Raw genomic sequence first — 21459 nt, forward strand, 5'->3', positions numbered from 1 at the left:
GCACAGAAATGCTTTTTCAATGGGGGTGTGTCAAGGAATCTTCCATCCAAATGGGTGTTGGGAGACTTAAGGTGACATTGAGACTGGTTAGGTTCAATGTATAGTGGTGGGTCTTAAAAAGTGTGTGTGGTTATTCAGGTGCCCTTTCATGGAGCCTTCCCAAGGTTGTAAGGATTGTGGCTTTCAAGGTTTTTACTGAATTTTGATAGCTGCTTAGCTGTTCAAATTGAGTTTTGGTATCCGTGTGTGCAGCGCTGTGCTGATGCGCTTTGTACCTTACTGGTACTTCGTGTTATGCACCATCTAGACTTTCTTGTCCACTTTAGTGCCCTAGCTTGTTCCACTTAAATTTCAATTTTCAGTTTAACGTTAATGAGCATCTACTGGAGATGCGTGGTGTAGTAATGCTCCCGTATTAGCAGTGTGTTCTTAATAAGGATGCAATCATAGGGAAAGAAAAAAGTTAAACTACCCATTGTAACTAAGTTAAGCATAGTATTGCTGGTTACAGTGGTGATAGTTTTTTAGCAACGTTTGATTCCCTGACTGCTGTTTGTAGCTGTGCTAGCAGAAACCTAAGTTCAAAGAACAATTGCTATTTCTATCATTAGAGATGCTTTCCGTCAATTCAGTGATTTCCTGCAATACCCTTTTCTTTAATATTTTCTTGATTTTGTGCTTTTTACACTTTAGACACTTCAGAGTGTCTTAATAGCCCAGCTGTCCGTAATGGACAAATTCTGTGAGCAATTTACAGTCCAGAGGGGATATGGCACTCAATAAATTTACATTACTTATCTCTTTCTGCTACTGATTTGCTCCATGGTAAAACCAGCTGTTTTATCTTTCATGGCTCATAATTAATAGATGTCCTTTCTCAATTCTTTTAATAATTAGATTATGCTGTATGGTAACATGCAGTTGCTAACTAATCAAATAATGGAGGTTGCAGGTTCAAGGGTATTTTGTTTGGTTTTGGTTAGAATTCAGTAAGTGACAGGTTCCTTCCTTCCTTCCTTCCTTCCTTCCTTCCTTCCTTCCTTCCTTCCTTTCTTTCTTTCTTTCCAGAGTCAATTACTGAATGAGAACTGTTGCTGAAGTGTTGTTCAAATGCAGTGTAGAATCCAGACATCCTCTGCAAGAGTGGAGACCCTGGGAACGTGGTGTGTAGATATCAGAGTGGGTCTGCACCAGCTTCCCCAGCGTATGCTCACTCTGCCTTTATTCAGCCCAAACCAAGCCTGTGTTGAGCCGTTGCCACTGCTGTTAGTGGATGGCTCACCAGCAGAGCCACATGTACAGATCCTGCTTCAGGCTGTTGTTGCACCCAGGGCACTAGGCCATGTGGTGAGGGAGGAACGTTGACACACTGTGACTGGGGAGCAGCTCGGGCCTGGTGTAGGCAGCCTGAACTGGTTGTGTGCAGCTATGAACGTGGCAATGGGCTGTTTTTCCCAGCCTGCTAGGAAGATTCCTTAAGTGAGGGCCGTGCTGAAAGTTAACTAGCTCTGCATTTGGCTTACTAGAAATGGCACAGAACAGCAAAATGACAAGGAGTGAAATTCAGAGATGCTGTCACGTTGCAGTGCTACCCTGGATGAGGGAGGGGCAGTCTGAGCCAGACTGAAAGGGCTCACTGCGAGAACGCAGGGATGCGTGTGTTGGAGTTCCCGTTTCTCTTGTAGGAGCTGTGGTTTCTGGTCTCCCAGCTAGCTAACTAGGATCTCACTAGGTGGAGTAGGAGACTGCAAGGGATTTCTTCATTAATAATAATAATAATAAAAACACTTTAAATTTATCCTAAATTATGTGAATTAGGGAAATGTATATAAAAAGTTGAGTTTAATAGGCTTTAGCCAAAATGTAAGTGCCATTAAAATAGAATAATCCTAATGCCCCCACATAGACAACAGATTCCGGTTACGTCTTTTATCCTGCTGCAACTTGAGCTTTGTGACTGGCCTTTGCGTTTTTCTTATGCTTCAGTTAATTTCTAGCTGTGTGTGCACTCTCTTTAATTCCAGGACTTCATGTTTTTTGTCCTTTGGGCTTAAAAAAACAAAACAAAACCTACCTTCAACCTCTTTTAAGAAGACAAATGAGATAATGCTGTTATACTGGGTTTTGGATATGTTCAGTGGTGTCCTGTGCTAGCAAGTGCCCCAAAGGGAAAGTTCTATAGGGAAAACGAGGGTTAAGGCAAGGAAACATTGAAAATACCTCGGTATTTTTGCATTGTCTCCTATTCCAAAGTCACTGTGTAGTATCTGCATTCAAAGATTCTTGGCTGCACAATTTTGTATTTATGGAAAGTTCTTCAGGCAACATCAAAACCAGCCTTATTTGGAACTTGAGTTTCTAAATTAGATAAGTTACTGATAACTATTTTAATATAAAGAGTAAGTGAATGACTATTTCTCAGAAGTGTATGCCTACAACTACTTTTGCTTTTTTCAAGCATCTCTTGTAGAGGCCGTTTTCTTAAGCAGCAAGAATTGAGGTTCACGTGGTGACCACTGGGTGTCACTATTGCTCCACAAAAGTGTCATCTGACACTCCTGTTGGATTTCGTGTTTTGCTGTTTTTGATAGTTATTTCTTCAGGCTGTAATCCTACAGAAAAGGATGAATCGAGTACAAAGATACTGCAATTTAAAGAATATGAGAAGTGGATACTTCCTTCAAAGGCTTGAGAAGTATGTAGATGGGAGCGTTTAAATATAATGATATAAGTCTAGCGGTTGACAAAATACTGTCATGTAAATAAATTGAGTTACCGGGGCTATCAGACAAGTTTTGACAAGGTATTATATTTAGGAATATTTAGATTTTAAATGGAGCAGTGACTGATCCCTCTAATGATACAAGATTCCATCTGTAACTATAATAAATCAAGCTGCTAAAATTCAATTCAGTGTGGATTTTCCGTAACAGTTGTGAGAAAAAATGTCTGGCATTGCAAAAATAACTGATATTTCTCCAGGCCTGAAAGTACAGCTTTAAAAGAAACACTCTTCTCTTTTAGCCGTGTGATCTGCACGAGTTTTGAATGAAGTGTTTGCCCAACTGTTCTGGAGAAAACATTAATGGTCTGGTCTGCATGTTGCTATTACAGACTTCCTTCTCCTATGAAGACGGTGATGCTAGATCAGTGCTGTAATTAAACTGCAAACATCCGTAAGTGTCTTTGATTTTCTATTTACAGCATACGGAAAATGTGGTATTGATCATAAGAGCATTACATTTTTCAGTATTTGGTGGGCACATAGGTGAACAGAGAATACATATTTTAGGAAGTGTGCGTGTTCACATCTTTGCAGAAAGCAGTCTTCTTTATGCTTCCTGTTGCTTTCTCCTTAAGCAGGTTCTGGTCATTGTTTTTCCTGCCATGGATTACTGTGCTTCTTCATAGAACATATGATGTCTATACTTTTACTGTAATTATGATTATGAAATGCTTCCTTTGATTTGACTTAAAATTTCATGTAGAAGTTTAGAATTTGACTTTTGCCTTCCTGGATTCAGGGTTTCCACAGAATGTGTCTCCTGTTAGGAGAAACTTATGTGACATCAGAATTGTTTTCATCAGTAGAATAAGTACCGATCAATTGCAAGATTCCTCCTTGTTCCCCCAAATAAAAGCCTCAGAAGGCAAGCGGGTCATATGTTGCTTTTGAAAATTCATGCGAGCACACAGGTGAAAACAAATTGCTTCTTTTATTCTCCTCATATGTAGCTTTGGATAGCTTTCTCCTGAGTCCTAACAGCTATCAGAATTTTAAACATTGGTGGCAAGATACTTTTAAAGCATTTTAACTAGCTCACCTAGCTAGTGCACAGCAGTGACATAATCACGTTACTGGCCTCAGAATGCTCAGTTGCTGACAAGTAGGCATCGGGACAGATCTTGTGGTTTTTATGCCTTGCTTCTCCCTCCTCTGAAATGGAAATGGGAGTGTTTACCATAGTGTCCTCCCTGTGAAAGCATGTGCGCATGTGTGCACGCATACCAAGGTTTCTGTGTTCTCCCAGCAGCTCCATGTTTCTGTTTTGCTGCATTGACCTCTCAGCTGGCAGTGACTCCTTTCCCAGCAAGCTGCACATTCCCCTTCCTCTGTGTAAGCTATTAAAACCAGATGCGCAGAAAGAAATCTGTTATGATGCACTTTTGTGGGCTGAGTTCATTCCTTAGTTAGAATGGTGGGCCGACTCTCATGAAAGCTGGGGGAAAAGCCCAAGAGGATTGAAATCCATTAAGTCTGAGCTAAACTCCCAGGCCTGATTTTATGTCTGGTACCTAAGTAAATTAAGTGCAGCGTGGCCACATTCCAGGAGACCCCACACCATCCTGCAGTCCTGCCAAAAGCGAATTGATTTGGGTTCTGTTTGGGCTTGTGGTAGCTTTGGAAGAAGAAATCCGTAGGCAGAGTTCACCATGTGATGATGTGGCACATACGTTCTCAATGTTTTTGGACCAATTGTTGACAAAGTTTTTGAAACTTCTTGTGGGATGCGCCCCTGTTATCAAGTTGTTGATTAAAAGAGCTCGGTACCATTTTGTTAGTTAATGACATTTTCTAGAAGAGCTCTAGATCACATACATGGCTTTGTAAACCACCAGTCCTCTACAGAGTGTGGGTGAGAAGTCACTCCTCAGCCATTTTGTTCTGGGGAAGGCCGTTGAAGGTGCTGAATGTCACCCTGCCTCGATGCTGCTGGAAATAACGATCATGCTGTTTCCTCAGGTCTCAATTCGGTTAAAAGTAGGACAGAAAGAGCTAAGACACTTCGTGTGGTCTGAGGTTTTCTGTGCCCAGGGGTCCTGTTTTGGGAGTGATAAGTGAAAGGGTGCTAGTTTGCATGCATGGTCTCAACTACGACCAGTTGTATGTCCATTTTCCCAGAAGCAGCCTCTCCAAAACTTCCCTTCCTTTGGAGAACCAGCATGTTAAGAAGTGGGCACCAGTGGCAAATTAAGTAACCAGCAGCCGAAGTGTTTAGGAAGTGAGGCTGCTTCGTGAATTCTCTTGTCCTTGTGATGAGCAGCTGATGCTTAGGCTAACGTTCTGGCTAGTTTGGCTGCCATGGTTTCCTGCACCTCGTAACTGTGGTGTGTGAAGTTGTGTGAGAACTGACTTCCCACAGAAACAGTTGACTTCACATGTTTCTTTGCATTCTTGCCCTGGGTCTTGTGACAAACCTCACAGCTAAACTGCAGGCTCTAGCACTGTCAGGGTCCAGTCAGCCTCCTGCCTTGAGATCTAAGCGGGCTGTTGTTGAAAGCCACAAGATGTCGCCTCTCTGTGTGTGCAGGCAGGGGTTAAGCATTATGAATTTGCAATAGCCAGCCAGCTTTCCCATATAAGAGCACTGCACTCATTGGCTCTCTCTTTTACTGAGAAATCTATCTAGTCATTTCCTGTGCAAGCCCTTCTTCACTTTGCAAAAAGCTATACAGTTGAGTAAATAATAACAGTCAGTGGTTATTTCTTCTCACAGGCAGCCTGGATTCTCTCATGGACCACCACCAACTAGAAGTTCAACGCTGCACCATCAAAAGAATGCTAATATGAGCGTGGTCTTCTCTGCAGAAGAAGAGGGCTCTCACCCATGGATGTAAATAATTTTGGGTCTGCTTTCATGCTTATTAACACTTACTTGACTTGGTTTCTACGGAGAGATTATTTAACCTCTGAAGGATCAGTTGGGATTCCCCGTCAGATCAGTTCTTGGGTGGAGCTTGCAGCAACTTGGGGTAAGTGCTGTGCTCTTCCTCTTTTGACAGCAGGGCTTTTTTTGTGCTGCACTACTCAAAATGGCTTGGTAAAGTCGCAGAAGGAAACAACTCAGCTCTTGAGTAGAGAAGTGAAAGTTGAGCTGACAGAGTGAGCTGTCTGTTTCCTAGGAAAACACAAAGTGGATGTATATATTACGGGGTCTTTTTTTTTCAAGAACCATCTTGCTCTTGCTTTTAAACCAGACATTCTGTCTGTAAAAGACTGACAATAAATAACTCTCTTGAGCGCTGTGGAGAAATGGAAACTGCAGCTGAGAAATGATTTTGGGGAAAGGAAGACAGAAAACCACAAGCAAACTATTATGGAAGTACAAATAGCCCTCTGAAGGATTGGCAAATGTACCAGTAAGTGTTTCTGCGGAGAAAATAAGACTGAAACGGGATTGTAGGGTGTATGCTTGTGTGTACAGAGGAATGCTTGTCATTAGAGTACAGACTAAACTGAATGGCTGACTTATAATGTTTCGTCATGGAATCAGCCCTTGGATTTCTTGCTGTGAGCTGCATAAAGATGGTTTTTAGCTGTTTTATGCCTAAATCTAACTATGCTTCCCTGCATCCTAATCTAAGCCAGAATGCTTATGCTGTGTCCGTTTACCTCTTTGCTGGTATAGGCTATGGAGTCTGGCTGTAGTCCCAGCAAGGGAGATTTCTCGTCAGAGAAAATCTGTTAACCATTTGGAGGGAGTACATGCGAATAAGACGGAGTTATTAAGCTCTGGTTCAGGTTGGTAATCGTGGATGTTTCCTTGCTGCCTCATGAACTGTGTGAATATTTTGTCATATCCTGAATGCAGATAGCTTGAGTTGGGTGTGGACCTGAGATGTACCCAGATAAATATGAGGAGATGTTTCAAAAGGGTAAAAATGGAGTTCAGGCCATATTAGACAAGACAAGTGGGCTGGCTGGGTGCTCTGATGAATACTGAGGCAGTGTTTACAGCAGATCTGGGTCCAGCTTTGCTCTTGTGGGTGCTGAGCTGTGTTAAGGCTCCGAATATCCATGCAGCACCTGGGGTGTGTATATTCCTGTGCTGTGGAGCTGAAAGTTCAAACCCACACTCACAGGGATAGCCAACACCGGGAAGATCTCTCACATTTTGCTCCAGTATGCACTGTAAAAATACTTGAGAGGAACATAATTTGTGCATATGTTTTCCCTGTAGAAATACTGCATATTATGACCAGCAGAAAACATGAACAAATTTAGTACTCTGTTCCAAAGAAAGCCTACAGTTAGTCTTATCTTTTTAGCCACTTGGTGACTGGCCTGCATTGGCTGCACAGAGACAAGAACAACGATCATGGTCTTCTAAAGATCCACTCTCTTTGCCTTTTATGTAAGGAACCTGTGCTGTTGCCAACAGGTGAGGTAATCTCACAAAGGGGGTTCAGATGTTCTGCAGATGAATAGCCCATATTTCATGTACTGCTTTTGGACTACTACTTTAGGGGTACCCGGTTTAAGACCTTGATCCTTTACTCGAATACTCCTAATTGTGCAGAGTTTTACTGAATATCTCTCTCAAGAGACACGTAGCCAATTGTAGGAACACTGGATGTGGAAACATGCTTTTCTGTATGTCTTTGTCACACAGTACACATTCTAGGTTTGTGAACAAATGGTGTAAATTCTCCCACTCCCTTACAGGTTTAATCTCCCCGTGGGGAACATCTGGTGATCTGCAAGACCATCTCTGCTAGAAATGGATAACTTCACAAACGGGCAGCCAGGCCCAGGTCAGCGGAACAGGTTGATGGGATTGCTAGAAACAGATGACAGTATCCCTGAAGATAAACCTACATCGAGTAAAAAGGAAGAAAGATCAGGGCTACATGGAAAGAAAGGAGAGCCTCAGCCCTTGGAGACACCTTACCAGAAGGAAAGCAGTGACTTCTCTCCTCAAGTCAAGATTAATCTGAACTATCGGCCTGGACTTGTCAGCAAGTGAGTGACTGTTGGTTATTTGACAAGGGTGGGATTCCTGTTGATCTGTACTGACCCATGCTGATATAATATATCCTGCCCCTTGCCAATAAGCTTCACAAAAATGGAAAGTAAAATTGCCAATTCAGGAATATTATAGGCATCTTGTGGGAGGTAGTAAAAGGTAGAAGGGAACATATCAGCCTTTTTCCTCTGCACCCGGAAGGTAAGTGTATGGTGCGTGTTGTGTATTTGGGATTTATCTGAACCAAATAGTACCAAATAAGCCAAGTTGGGTGTAAGAGCAACTTAGCATGGAGCCCTATACAACTGAACTGTTCTTGCCAGGGAGGGATGTAAACTAGCTAGCTTATACAGCGCTTCACACCCTGTGATGGGACTGATTCTGATCCTGTAGCTATCTTGAGCTTCTCTTTCTGTGCTCTGGATATATTCCAGGGTTGCACATCAGACTGGATCTGGGACGAGCTCCAGCTGATGGAAACAGCAGTCACTTAAAAGCATTGTGGGAAATAACTGTCTCTATTTTTCCTTTAACTCAAAAATAAAATAGTTGTTTTTCTGTCAAACTCTTTTGCCTCCCTCCTTTCTATACCAGCCCTCTAAAACTTATTGCGCACTCTTGTATTATGCTCTCCAGAACTTCTTAACACTTTGCATCTCTTCTGCAGCCAGAAGGACCCCAATCGCTTTGACAGAGACAGGCTTTTCAGCGCAGTCTCGAGAGGCAGCCCTGAGGCACTGAACGGCTTACTTGAATACTTGAGGAGGACCTCGAAATTTCTCACCAATTCTGAATACACAGGTAGATTCCTACTCAGTATTTCATAAAATGGGTGAGCAGAGGTAGCACTTGTTAATGTAGGACTGGGAAGCAATGCAATTTGCTCTTTTTTTTTTGTTTGTTTGTTTTTTTTTTTACTTTCTCCAGCTTTCTGTCTATTCTTTTATTTTCCTAATGTCCATCTGAGGTCGGGAATGCCATTAATTATATATTTCCTACGGCTCTACTGCAGACTGAAAATACTGAGGCCCTTAAAGTAACTATTGTGTTTGGTCCCACAGTGACAGTTAAGTCTAGGGCACACTGAATCAGGTAATACAGGTGTGTGTGAAGCACATCCATAAACTGTTTGCTTTTTTTCCTACTAGATGCAAAGACTGGGAAGACCTGCTTAATGAAAGCCCTGCTGAATTTAAAAAATGGAAAAAATGACACAATCCCACTGTTGCTGGAAATAGACCAAAAGACACAGAATCCCAGGCCACTCGTCAATGTGGCATGCTCTGACTGTTACTACAGAGGTAAGGTTTTGCTGATGCTGTGTCAGCTGAGTCTCCCCATCAGGCAGGTGAGATGTGCCAATACAACGAAAAGAAAGGGAACTGGTGTTTATGTGCAATGCCGTTCCAGAGTTCTGGAGCAATTACAGTAACAGCCTGCTCACCCTTTAGATCTGATTTCTGGTTCTGGTACTGTCATTTTCAGCCTTGAATTACACACTTTAATTCTACAACTTTTTAGTTTTTAGTCTATAAAACAGAAATGATACATGTTTAATGAACCCACAAATATGAGAGGATTTGCTTAGGAAATAGGAAAGCCTAGAAAGCATTTCTAAAAGTGAAAAAGGAATACTGTATAGCTGTTAAAGAATGAGTTCTGCTCACTAGGTTATCCTTTTAATAGCAGATATGCAACATAGTCATGTACATGTATGGTTGTCTTTATCCTCCTCTCATAGCTCTTTGGAATTTTAGTACCAGACAGGAGAAATTGTCTGGTTTTGCACTGAATTCCTGATAGTCCTGGGGCTTGTTTTCTAGCTCTGTGTTTGCAGTGTGCTATTCCAATAAAGTTTTTGAAAGTTATCAGTTGTCACCCACCCCCTGCCCAGCACTGAGACTGTAGGATTGCTGTGCAGAACATAAAGCAGCTATGGAAACAGTGTTTTACTGAAGAGTCCTTTGCCTGTTCCCTCGGGTATTGGCAATGAGTTACAGGTTTTGCTTGTTTCTGTAGGCCAGACGGCACTCCATATTGCCATAGAAAAAAGGAGCCTGGACTTAGTGAAGCTTCTGGTAGAGAATGGAGCTGATGTCCATGCCAGAGCCCATGGCGAATTCTTCAGGAAGAAGAAAGAGGGAGTTTGTTTTTATTTTGGTGAGTCAGTGTGGAACACATTCCTTTGTTTTTTTAGTGCCTTGTTCAATGACACTAATTCTAGCTGGGTTTGTCCCTCTGTGCATGAATTACCATCTTCACTGTCCTGTAATCAAGGAGCTCTTCACTTAATTGAATGGCTGGATTTCACAGACCAAGGTGTCCAATGAGCACTTGACATCATGTTTGGTTTTATGTATTTAATCTCATCCAAGGGGCTTCAGACAGAGACAAATGCAAGGTTAGTGCAGTCAAATTAAGAGTCTGGGAAAATGCTCCCAAAAACAATGAGTAACTGTTTACTGTAGAATCCTTACTGAATCTAGAGACGCTGGAAAAGAATTTGTTCTGTGGTCCAGTGGTAAAACTGCAGGCTATATTTTCCCAGGATTGCTTTTTTATTGCTTTAAATTTGTTTTTGCCCTTCCTGCTTCCCCTCTAACTACTGTCCTAATCTCTTCAGGTGAACTTCCCCTCTCCCTGGCTGCTTGTACCAACCAGCTTGAGGTGGTAGAATATCTTCTAAACAACCCTCACCAAAAAGCCAGGCTCCAGGAGCAAGATACACAGGGCAATACAGTCCTGCATGCCCTGGTGATGATTGCAGATGACACCGAGGAGAACACCAAGTTTGTGAGCACAGTATATGTTGAGATCTTGAAGGCAGGTGTGAAGGTTGACCCAACATGGAAACTGGAGGAGATAGTGAATTATGACGGATTAAATCCTCTGCAGCTTGCTGCCAAGACAGGCAAAGTGGAGGTAAAGACAAGTAGAGGGAATTCCTGGGGTTGCTGAGAAACGAGGGTGACTGTAGCACACATCCTCAGCCTAGCAGCGGCGTTTGATGTAGCATTGCCTTGCACCCAACCTGCTGTAAAGCTGCTGATAGTGGCAGTCCCACAGGAGACATAAAGGAGGCCTCCTCCTGGCTGCTCCAGTCAGTGTCCTGCTGAGCCCCAGCTGGCTGCTGCTGCTGTGTCCCAGCCAAGGTAGCCAGTCTGGTCTGAAATTGGTTCTGCTCCTGGAAGAGCTAATACAAGGTGTAGTTAGGTTGCCTGCTTTTAGCCAGACTGGTGTTTGGATACAACAAAGTGTATAATGCAGAAAGCAAGACATTCTTTGTTTGAAGGTGATTTGTGTATGCTTGGGTTAGTCTGTATCTTCCGCAAATACACATTTTTCTGGTATGAGTCTGGTTTCTCTTCAGATCTTCAAACACATCATCCAAAGAGAGATCAAAGACCCAGTGTACAGGCACCTGTCACGCAAGTTCACCGAATGGACATACGGGCCCATCCACGTCTCCCTCTATGACTTGTCCTCTCTAGACAGCTTTGAGGAAAACTCTGTGCTGGAGATTCTGGCATACAGCAGTGACACGCCGGTGAGTGCTTTTTACTAAAAGTTGAAGACAGCAACATTTTTTTCTACCTGTTTATATTGTTGCTATTTAATTATGCAAATTTCAAGTTAATGTGATCTTCTATATGGTCATTTCTCTGGAAAACAAATGCATGGTGAAGTATTTGCATATCTTATTGTTTGTAATTTGTTTAGAATGCCTCTGATAATCTATAAAATGAGAGGTGTTTTTGATCCTTTGGTTGTCCTAAGCTGAGGTTTGTTCAAATACCATGGTGAAGCCAAGCAGAATTAAATTCCTATGGGATGGTTGATTTTCTTCATACTGAAAGGCCTGATTGAATAAACCCTTAGGGATACCCTAATTGCAGCCACTGAACTCTAACATCAAAAAAGACAATCAACTGGTGAATTTGCATTCCTGTTGAGACATAGATGCATTTATTGTTGTTGGTGGTGTTTTTCTGGTTTGATTGTTTTTTTCTTCTTTATAGAATCGGTACAAGATGGTGGTTTTGGAGCCACTGAACAAATTGCTTCAGCAAAAGTGGGAAACATTTGCTTCCAAGAGATTCTACTTCAGTTTTATCTCATACTTGTCATTCATGATCATATTTACAGCCATTGCCTACTATCAGCCGTTACGGGTAAAGGTAAGCCCAGTGTTCTTTTATCTAGCAAGGCCTGGATGGATGGAGATGTGTTTTAAAAGGCTTGGGGTGGTTATCATCACTACTGCTGTCTGTCTTCAGTATTTTTTTTTTCTTTTCTTGCAGCCTTCATTTCCAGTGGAGTTCACGGCCGGAGGCTTCCTGTGGGTCTCTGGACTGATCATTATCTTGCTAGGAGGCATTTATCTAATTTTTGCTCAGGTATTGGGATCTCTCATCTAGTTTCATTGTAAGAAAGAAAACACAAAACGAAACATTACTGACATAAAGGTAACAGATTTGGTTCTCCTGACATTAGGATGTGCGAGTGGATGGCAGGAGAGGATCCTGCTCTGAGACACAGTATCAGTGTGATCTAGCAATGACAGGGTGGCACAAGCCAGGTTCCTGCACAAGAGGAAGAACAGGCTCACAACAGTAAATAATTAGGAGGGGCTTTTGTGATTTACAATACTAAAATGCATCTTTAGCATTTAATGCTATTAATGCTATTGATAAACCTATAGGGCTGAGCCATTAGTTAGCCCTTGTTTGTCCTTGATCTTTTATAAATTATGGCCTTGTTTTCGTCTTGGAAGAGTGGGAAATTTGGGATCTTGAAAATGAAAGCTTGAGGAGAAGCTTATGGAGCAAGCCTCTCTCCTGTTCAATAAGCTATGCCAGGCAGGAATCAACCTCGAACGTGCTTTGTTGTTCTAATGAATGGCTACCATTGATTTTTCTCTCTTAGAGTCTGTACCTGCGGAGGAGACGCCAGTCCCTGAAGACTATGTGTTCTGACAGCTGTATTGAGATCTTGATGTATGTCTCTTGAGGTTTTTAGTGCAATGAAAGCACGGGTGAAATTGGTTCTCTGCTGTGTGCAGCTAAGTTGCCCTAACATTACTAGAGAGATGGTGAGCAGGAAAGATTGATTCTCTGCCACTGTCTCCTCTTTCCATCCCTACCCTGCTTGTTTCTCCTACCTGCTGCATCTTGTCATAACCCTTTGTTGTAATGGACTTTTCTGGGTAGGGTCTGTCTTTGGATTTGATCAGAACATAGTAAAGGCCAGGTCTTCAATTATTTGACAGTTAAAAAAAAAAAAAGAAAAAGAACTCAAGTTTTTAATCGCACAGCCTCTGTAGCTCAGGTTTCGTCAAAAGGAGATAATTTCTCATTTTCCTAAAGAGAAATGTTCAGATGCATGTGTTTGCATGTATATTTGCATGTATTCATACGTGAAAATTCTTTTGTATTTTATAGTAGTTGCATTTGTTATAGCAAACAGTTAAAGAGTTTCCGTACTGTGAGATTAACCAGTTCATAACAAAACTGCAACAGCGTATGGGTTTGGTTATAACAGGATTTGCTTATATAAACTATGTGTCTGATTAGCTGTGACTTTATATGCTTCAAGTAGCCTGGAAAAATATGTTTGCTTTTCCTTGCATAACAGAACAGATCTGCAAATGGGCCTTTTTGTTGAAGTAAGTCAGTGTGTCACTCACTCTTCTTCTCTCCAGCTTCATCCAGGCTTTCTCATTGCTGTTGTCAGCAGTCCTGTATGGTGCAAGTTCAGAAAACTACGTGGCGGTGATGGTGTTCTCCCTGCTTTTGGGATGGGTGAACATGCTGTATTACACTCGGGGCTTTCAGCGCACCGGGATTTACAGTGTCATGATACAGAAGGTCAGTACTTGGAAGAAGCTTTGTGAAAAACTTTTAGGTGTGGGGAACTAATAGAAGTGCTGCAGTTAGGACCAGGAAAACCATAATAGAATTGATATACTGAGTCTGGAAATAAAGAAGTTGCAGAAGGAGATTAGATTGATTTCTTCAAGGAAGTGCAGTTGTAGCAAGCCTCTAGTTTGATTATCTAGTTTTGATTATCTAGTTTGATTATCTTTGATTATAGCAAGTTAGAGCAGCTGACACTTACCTTTTGGTCAGAAAGCGATTCAAAACAAACAGTCGAAGTCAGCGTGAGTTCCCTGGAACTGTTATGCTTGGGCTGAGATGTGTTTTCAGGTCTATATGGGAGTCTGGGATTAGAAAGGCAAGGTAGAGCAGAAGTGAAATGTGCCAGGGAAGGATTCTAATCACCACTTGTGTGAAACCCAATGGAAATAGAAAAGAAAGCCATGTGCGTTGAAGTGATTTGGAAACAGCCATACTGGGGAATTGACACGATTATTTATTAGTTTCAAAGAACCTATTCATACAAATATAAAAACAAATATGTTCTTGTAGTGCTCTCAGGTTAAGTTCTCAAAACTGTTACTTACATGAGGAAGTAACATGCGGTGGTAGTTTCTTAAACTGAACAAAGGCATTTTCTGCTTGCTTTTTGTGTTGGCATTGTTACAGGGGTTTGTTTTATGACTTGTGAGAACAGGAGATACTCTTGGTGATTTCATGTGCGATAAAGAATGGCGTTTCCTTCTGATTTATTTCAGACTATCCTGAGAGATCTGCTGCGTTTCCTCTTGGTTTATATGATCTTCCTCTTTGGCTTTGCTGCAGGTAACAACTTAAATCAACATCATGTTATAGGCTGGGCTGCAAGAAGTAATGTTTTTCTAAGGAGGATTATTTTTTTTTTCTCATAGCTCTGGTTACCCTGATGGGGGATGCTCCTTCACTGTCTCAGAACAAGTCTGTTGCTCAGATGGAGAATGCTGGAAGCCATGCTATGTACGGGGGGCTGCTCAGCGTCTCCCTGGAGCTCTTCAAGATCACCATTGGGATGGGTGACCTGGATTTCCAGGAACATGCCAGATTCAGATACTTCGTCATGCTTCTGCTGCTGCTTTTCGTGATCCTCACTTATGTTCTTTTGCTCAACATGCTGATTGCGCTCATGAGTGAGACTGTCACTGATATTTCTGGTGATAGCAAAAGCGTCTGGAAGCTGCAGGTGAGAGACAGTGCTGCTCAGCAGTTTTGTCATGGTCCAAACTCCTACCTGAGTCTCATAAAATTAGAGGTGACAGTACCTTGTCCTGAAACTCAGTTGTAAAATTCTCTTTTTTATATGAATTTACCACTGGGAGGATAAACCCTAACATCATTTTACGTGTATTTGAAATTCATACTGTTTGCCTGACTACTAGTCTGTTCAGATCCACATGCATAATTAACTTGAGAGAATTATATTTTTTTGTCTGATAATGTTAAGCTAAGGAACACTTTGGGGTTGAGCTGAGTGATTTTCCAAGTCAAAGTACTTGCTGATTCCGGAAGGTTTAATCAAAATGAGGGGCTGGGCTCTGTATGCCCTGTTTTCTCCCTGACATGGACTTCTTCTTTCAGAGGGCTATTGCTATTTTGGAAATAGAGAAGGCCTGGTTGTGGCGCCAAGGTGGGAAGAGGAGATCTGGCTGCTTTATGTCAGTGGGCCTCAATAAGAAAGATGAGAGATGGTGCTTCAGGTAAGACAGATGTACCAGTACCCCTTAAACTCCAGCCTAGTAATGGATTCCCCTGAACCACCGCAGTGAACATCAGGGCTGACTTGGCAGAGGGACCCAATCACATGTTCCTGGGTACATGGAAATTGGCTGGTGATTGCAGCGCTGGAAGTTCAAAAGCAAGTCACCAAGACGTGCGCTGCCTAACCTGCATCTGTGCAGGTGGTTATGGTGGCAGGGTGTCTGCAAGGATGCTTTCTTCTCTGCTGCGAGTAAAGCTGTGTGCAGAGCGGGCTGTACTGGGAGGTCTGCAGGCTGGTAGCCCCTCAGCTCAGGAGCATGCATCATGAGAGCAACACGAGGGGGCAGCACTCCTCCCCTCGCATGGGGGCTGGGAGTGCAGATGAACTTTTTTCCACCCAGCAAAACAAAACGGAAGCACCACTTCTGTAACTTGAGGGCGTTATGTGCTGTGAAACGAGTATAGCAAGTGGAATCTAAGATGCTCCTTTGTATTAAGTATATTCCCTGGGAGGAACTGGTGTACTTTAAAACAACCAAATTACATAGACCAGCATACCAAATGCAGGGGGATAGATACTTACCTCACAGAGCTTAGACTACAGAAGATCTTTACTCAAGGAAAAGCTCTGTAGGTGCCATTGCTACATTGGGACTGTGTTGGCAGGATGGAGCTGGGTTGGGATGCTGCAGGACAATGAGATCTGGGCTGAAATGCTGTGTTCCATGCATCAGTGTCTGTTGCATTTTGTTTCTCCAGAGTAGAGGAAATTAAATGGACAAATTGGACAAAGGAGGTGGGAGTTCTTAAGGAGGACCCTGGAAACACCAGTGATTCAGAAATAAATCCAGAAGGTAAATCAAATCATGAAGAAAGTTCTTCAGTATCCATTTGGCTTCCTGCTCGGCAACTATTCTCTGCATGTTATGTCTTCGGTAACAAATTTTAGGCAGGCCAGCTCCTGAGATTGCTTCAAAGTATCCCTCAGTAGTAGCATCACTTGTGAGCTGAGCAAATAGAGAATCAGAGTAGGTATGTGCCTGGTTGGAATTCAGGAAAAAATAATGAGAACGAAGGACATGCCATTCCAATTTAACCCCCGTGGAAGTACTGCTGTGAGACACGAGAGGTGTTCTTCCCTTTGACTTGGATCAGCAGCCAAAATGCATGTTGCTTTTTGTAAGAAAGGTAAAATTTAGGTCCACTCATACTGCAAATGTTAAAAATCAAAGCTTTTACAACATAAGTCAGGGAACTAACGCTGGCAACTTTGACAAATTCTGCCTTAGATCGTTGTGTTTGCTTCCCTCCTTATACCTGGGAAGCAGCTCTCTGTGGAGAATGGGGAGCTGTTAATTTCACTAGAAATATTTTACTCAGTGGTGGAACTTGGTCAGAATCTCTACTGGAGTTAAGCACAGCCTCCTGCTCTTTCAGCAAAAGTTCTTCCTTGATGCTGGTATTCTAGGAATGGGGAGGTTACAGCACTTAAGGTAATTTATCTGGTATATGTTGGGTTTTCCCTAAACCTGCACTCTTCTAAAAACTGGATCCCTTTGCCAGCTTCCTGCTGACAAAGGGCTGCTTTTTTTATGTCTCCTGCTATAGAGACAAGATCAAGGAAACAGGTGCCACAGAAACAACTGAGATCAGCTGTTTCAGAGGAGCAGTCACTACTGCAGCCCCAGCTATCAGCAACTGAGATGATGCCTCTAGAGGGACAAACGAGAAATCTTTAGCGTCTTCAAAGGAGTAGTCTTCCTATAGCGGCTTGAAGAATTGAAGGCATTGTCAGTATTAAAGTGCATTTCACCGAAGACTGTGGTTCAGCCTGTGGCTTTAAGTGTTTTCATGCACTTTAATTATGAATTTCCTCTGAAGAAGCCATTTTTTCTGAACCTTCTCTGCCTGACACTTTCTTATTACTATGTTTAAAGGTGCAAGAGCAAGATCATAGTGGCAGTGGGGAGTGGCCTTTGGGAGGGCAGTGCTTTGTCAGCTGCATAGAAATAATGCTGTTTGCCATAAAGAAGTGAAGGATGGAGTTGACCTGCCTAGAATGGGTTGACTTATTCTTTTGTCACAAGAGACTGCACTGAAGTGCTTTGGAATAAAGAGTATTTTAGAGGCATAAAGAGTTGCCAAGGATGTAGCTGGTTTCTCTGCAAAACACTACTGGTGTGAGATGTGAGTGGACAAATATTCTAGCTTCAGTCATCAAGAGCCATACTAAATCTTTGTCTTAGTACCTACTAAGTCTTTGTCTTAATGTCTGCAGAGCTGGGTGTTTAGACCACATCAGATTTCCCGTTTTATGGTATGGTACTGAAAGCATTTGCACGATGTGCACATCACTTAAAAACACAGAAGTGATGTGAATCTTCTGGAACTGTAACCTCATAAGGTGAATTTCTGAAACATCTGCCCTTAAGAAATTGCTTTCTCTCTGTAGAAAACAGCAGTAGAATCCTGCACATCACTTCTGAGAGAGAGAGGGGCCAAAATGCTTCATGTGGTTAACATTTCCTGTCAGTCTTAGTGGGTTTCTTACCCTGTTGTAAATGGCTACAAGAACTTAATTGTTTCCTGCCACTTCATGGTGGGAAACATCTTAAACTCTGAGAGGAGAAAAAAAAAAAAAAAGAAACTGTCTCACTTCCAGCCTGTATTTAAAAATAACGTAATATTTCTGTAAACTATCAGTATAGCAACTTTATTTAATTGAAAGTGTTCATCCTTGGATGTATTTTCAGAGCCTCAGCCTCTTCCAAAAAGAAATAGAAGATGTGATCAGTGTGGACTATTAGGTGTTACCAAATTCCTTGTAATATTTCAGCCAGTACTGTGATGACCTTGCTGCCATGCAAGTTAACTCTTGTTTTCCATGCCTCATGCCAGTTTATGCAGCCACATCTGAAACTGTAACAGACTATGTTGCATTGGATGCATGCTTCGTAGAAGGAATGGATAGTGATAAACTTGAAAAAGCTGCAGACTACAAATGCTGGCAGCACCTTTCCTTCAGTAAGATAAACTATGCAAGTCAAGATCTCCTGTCTCTCATTTCTACTCTGAGCAAGCAAACCTAGGAGGCTTCTCTTTTGGAGACAACCATTTTAATCCTGTTGCTTACTTACACCTACGTGACTGACAGCAAAAGCATTGCTTTTACAGTTTATTCCCTGTCACTTCAAACAGATTCTTCCCCTGTGCTGGGCAATTCCCGTTGCAGCCTCACTCTGTTGGGTATCTGAATTGTAACTAACATTTCTCACTCCAGCTCCTGCTGTCTTCTTGCTTTGTAAAACCTTCAGCTGCTTTTTCCATCTATGGCTTTGTCCTAAGTGTTCCCAAGATTTGGCAAGGTGCTCATATTGCACAAAAGGATCATCTGACATGGTAATCTATTGCTGTGCATGGTGCTTTGCTGTAGTAGGGACACTTTGAGATTCTCAAGAAATGCAGAATCAGATATGCCATCTGTGCCTGGAGTCTTAATACAACAAGAGAGAAATTGTGCTTGTTGGCAGTGGTTTTGATAGCTGTGGGCTGTGACAGCTTGCTTTCAAGATTACCTGCTTCTTCAAACTTTCCTTGAACCTGCTTCTTTTTAAATCACTTTCTTAAGCTTGCTAATATTTTGATCTGCATCAAAAAAAAAAAATAATAATAAAAAATCTATAATTGTAATGCTTACTGTGAAACAGGACCTTGCTCTTCCTCGTGTTTCACAGTCACTGCACAGAACACCAGTCCCAGCCCTCTGAAGCTCAGAAATAAAAGATGATGAACAGTAGACAGGGACAGGCAGCTGCAGCAAACAACTACATCAAGTTGGTCAGAAGGCTTAGCAATGCCCAGACTGTTGTACGGTTATTTGTGTTCATGGAAAAAAAAAAGGAGATTTTTGAGGAGTTCCCTTTCTGCAGTGGGGTCCTCCTGCAAAGCTGAGGTGAGTCAGTACTATTGAGATCAACATCAGTAACCTGCTAGGTTTTTTGTATCCTCAGTCAATGCACAAGGCTCCTCTTTGGTTTCACCATCTAAGCCACTTCCCATTTTGGTCATGTAACAAACAGGTAGGCTGTCTGGGGTTTACTTTGTGGGATGTCTGCTGTTCCTTGGAAGAGGAAGGAATTACAAGCAACTTCATGGATTTGAAGGCCCAACAGAGTTCTGGGATCCACTCCTAAGAGATCATAATGTTTTGTCAAGGAACTCTTCGGTCCGTTACTCAAGAAATTATCAAATGGTGAAGTGTCCTCTCCCTTCCACCTCTTGTATTTACCTACACACCTACATGGAACCTGTCTTATATCTGGCCCTGTGCTAAGTGGGAGGCTTTGCAATGTTCTCATAAAAAAAAATAATCTCAAACCTCTGTGAATGTATATCTGCAGTTTCTCTCCTCTGTCTTCTCTATGTATGAGCCATAAAGGCACTGAAAGCCCAGCCATGCCATGGAGAAAAGACACCAGCAGCTCTCATTACCTCCCCTGCAGGGTTATGGATGCTCAAATCCTCCCCTGTGTGATTTGGTCTAAGTTGCCTGGTACAGTTGGGAGATGAATGCAAGACTGTATTGCTTCCAAACTACTTCTCAGTCACGCTTTGCCAGGTCATTGCTTCCTGTGGCCTCTCTACCAAGCTTCAAATGTCTCCCACTGCACAGTGATCCATCTCACTGCTTATCTGAGTAGTTTTCTTAAAATAAGCTTCATGCCCAGTTTGTATGGTTCCTAACTCCCCATAAGGCTGTTCTCCTCAGGGGTAAGGTTTCAAGCAGTTTTTTCTTGTCACTCAAATGCTGTGCATGTTTTATTGTTGTTCCTTTCCCTGTTTTTTCAAAGCATGCTCTGAGGCTGAAGCCAGTATGAGGAGGTGTATGTATCTGTCTGGCTGATTCCTTCTCTCTTCATCTCTTCATGACCCGATGTGCAACTGAGCATACTTTCCATTGCCTCTGTAGCTGGCTAAAGGAGTCTTTAAAATGTGACAAGCAAAAGGGCTGAGACAAAGAACAGATGCTTTATATATTGTCTGCATCAGCCACAAAGAGCTATTTCCAAAGCAAGGTGGCTTGGCAGATTTCTCAGCTGGACTGTTCTCATTATTAGTGATCAGTTTTGTTCTTTGCTCTACTTAAAGAAATATCATCTGTTGCTCTGGGACTAAAAATAAAATAAATAAATTAAAAAAAAAAAAGGCATTTTAAAGAAAACTGTTCACTTTTGCCACCTCCTGGCTGCTTTGGCAGCAAAGCATCAGAAAGGTGTGACTGTGGCTGCCTCATGGCTGGCATCTAACTGTTATTAAAATCGGAGTGCAAGGAGTGTTTTCTTTGCTTGTTTTGATGTAACCTTTTTCAACTCAGGTATGTGAAATATGGAGTACTTAACGGCCCTTCTGGACTGTGAGGCTCTGGTGGTTGTTGCATGTTGTTAAACACACTGAGTCCTTAAAGGAAGGGAGTTGGAGGTAGCTAGAAAAAGTACACATTGCACTATTTTCTAAGAATATTTGGAAAATTCACACTTTCTGGGCAAAGAGCACCATGTCTCTGGAATGGCTTTCTTCTCTTCCCTGGTCCAACCTTTGCAAAGGATTTTCTGTGCAGTTAACTCTTCTGATTGCTTAACATTTACTATTTCGATTTCACTAATGTATATTTACTATTTACTACTTCACCGGTGAATAACATTCACCATTGCACTTGTAATAACAACAGCCTGCATACAAATACTGCTTGCTGTGCAGTACTATGATAGTATGAACTATCTGGGATTAATTTTGTGCTAGTCTGCTCCAAACTAGGGGCAACAATACAGAGAGTTGAGGGATTAATAGAAGCCAAAGAATTGTTGGTACAGGAAGTAGAAATGTGCAGGATCATACATACCCCAGACATCCTGCCACAAGATGTCAATATTTCTGTTAATAATAATATATTAAATAAAAAGGGAACACCAGTGCTCTCTGTGTGTGTGTGATGGGGGGAATTTAACTTCTGGATTAAAAAATTAATATGATGAGGGGCATCTGAGAGCTGATATCTTTCTTAAATCATTGCTGTGAGTTCACTCAAGTGGATCTGTCTGCAA

At 42.0% G+C, this 21459-nt stretch overlaps 1 protein-coding gene across 7 annotated transcripts; it reads left to right on the forward strand.

Annotated features, from left to right (window-relative positions):
- The first annotated feature begins 5382 nt into the window (after positions 1 to 5382).
- TRPV2 (transient receptor potential cation channel subfamily V member 2) lies at positions 5383 to 21327 on the forward strand. Of its 7 annotated transcripts, none has more exons than XM_048074233.2 (18): positions 5383 to 6141; positions 6411 to 6523; positions 7051 to 7163; positions 7448 to 7744; positions 8416 to 8549; positions 8897 to 9049; positions 9768 to 9908; positions 10372 to 10670; positions 11119 to 11295; positions 11768 to 11926; positions 12050 to 12145; positions 12675 to 12745; positions 13450 to 13615; positions 14383 to 14449; positions 14536 to 14843; positions 15239 to 15357; positions 16118 to 16212; positions 16967 to 21327. In XM_048074233.2, the coding sequence occupies exons 4-18, from the start codon at positions 7503 to 7505 to the stop codon at positions 17095 to 17097; spliced, it is 2358 nt and encodes a 785-aa protein (XP_047930190.1). In that variant the 5' UTR covers positions 5383 to 6141; positions 6411 to 6523; positions 7051 to 7163; positions 7448 to 7502; the 3' UTR covers positions 17098 to 21327. The 7 variants fall into 7 exon arrangements, with proteins under 7 accessions (XP_047930190.1, XP_047930189.1, XP_047930191.1 ...); XM_048074232.2 differs by having other exon boundaries at positions 5383 to 5754; XM_066979750.1 differs by lacking the exon at positions 7051 to 7163 and having other exon boundaries at positions 5384 to 6141; positions 16922 to 21327.
- The last annotated feature ends 132 nt before the right edge of the window (positions 21328 to 21459 follow it).

The sequence above is a fragment of the Anser cygnoides genome, chromosome 18 (genome assembly GCF_040182565.1).
Source record: "Anser cygnoides isolate HZ-2024a breed goose chromosome 18, Taihu_goose_T2T_genome, whole genome shotgun sequence".
Classification (NCBI taxonomy): Eukaryota; Metazoa; Chordata; class Aves; order Anseriformes; family Anatidae; genus Anser; species Anser cygnoides.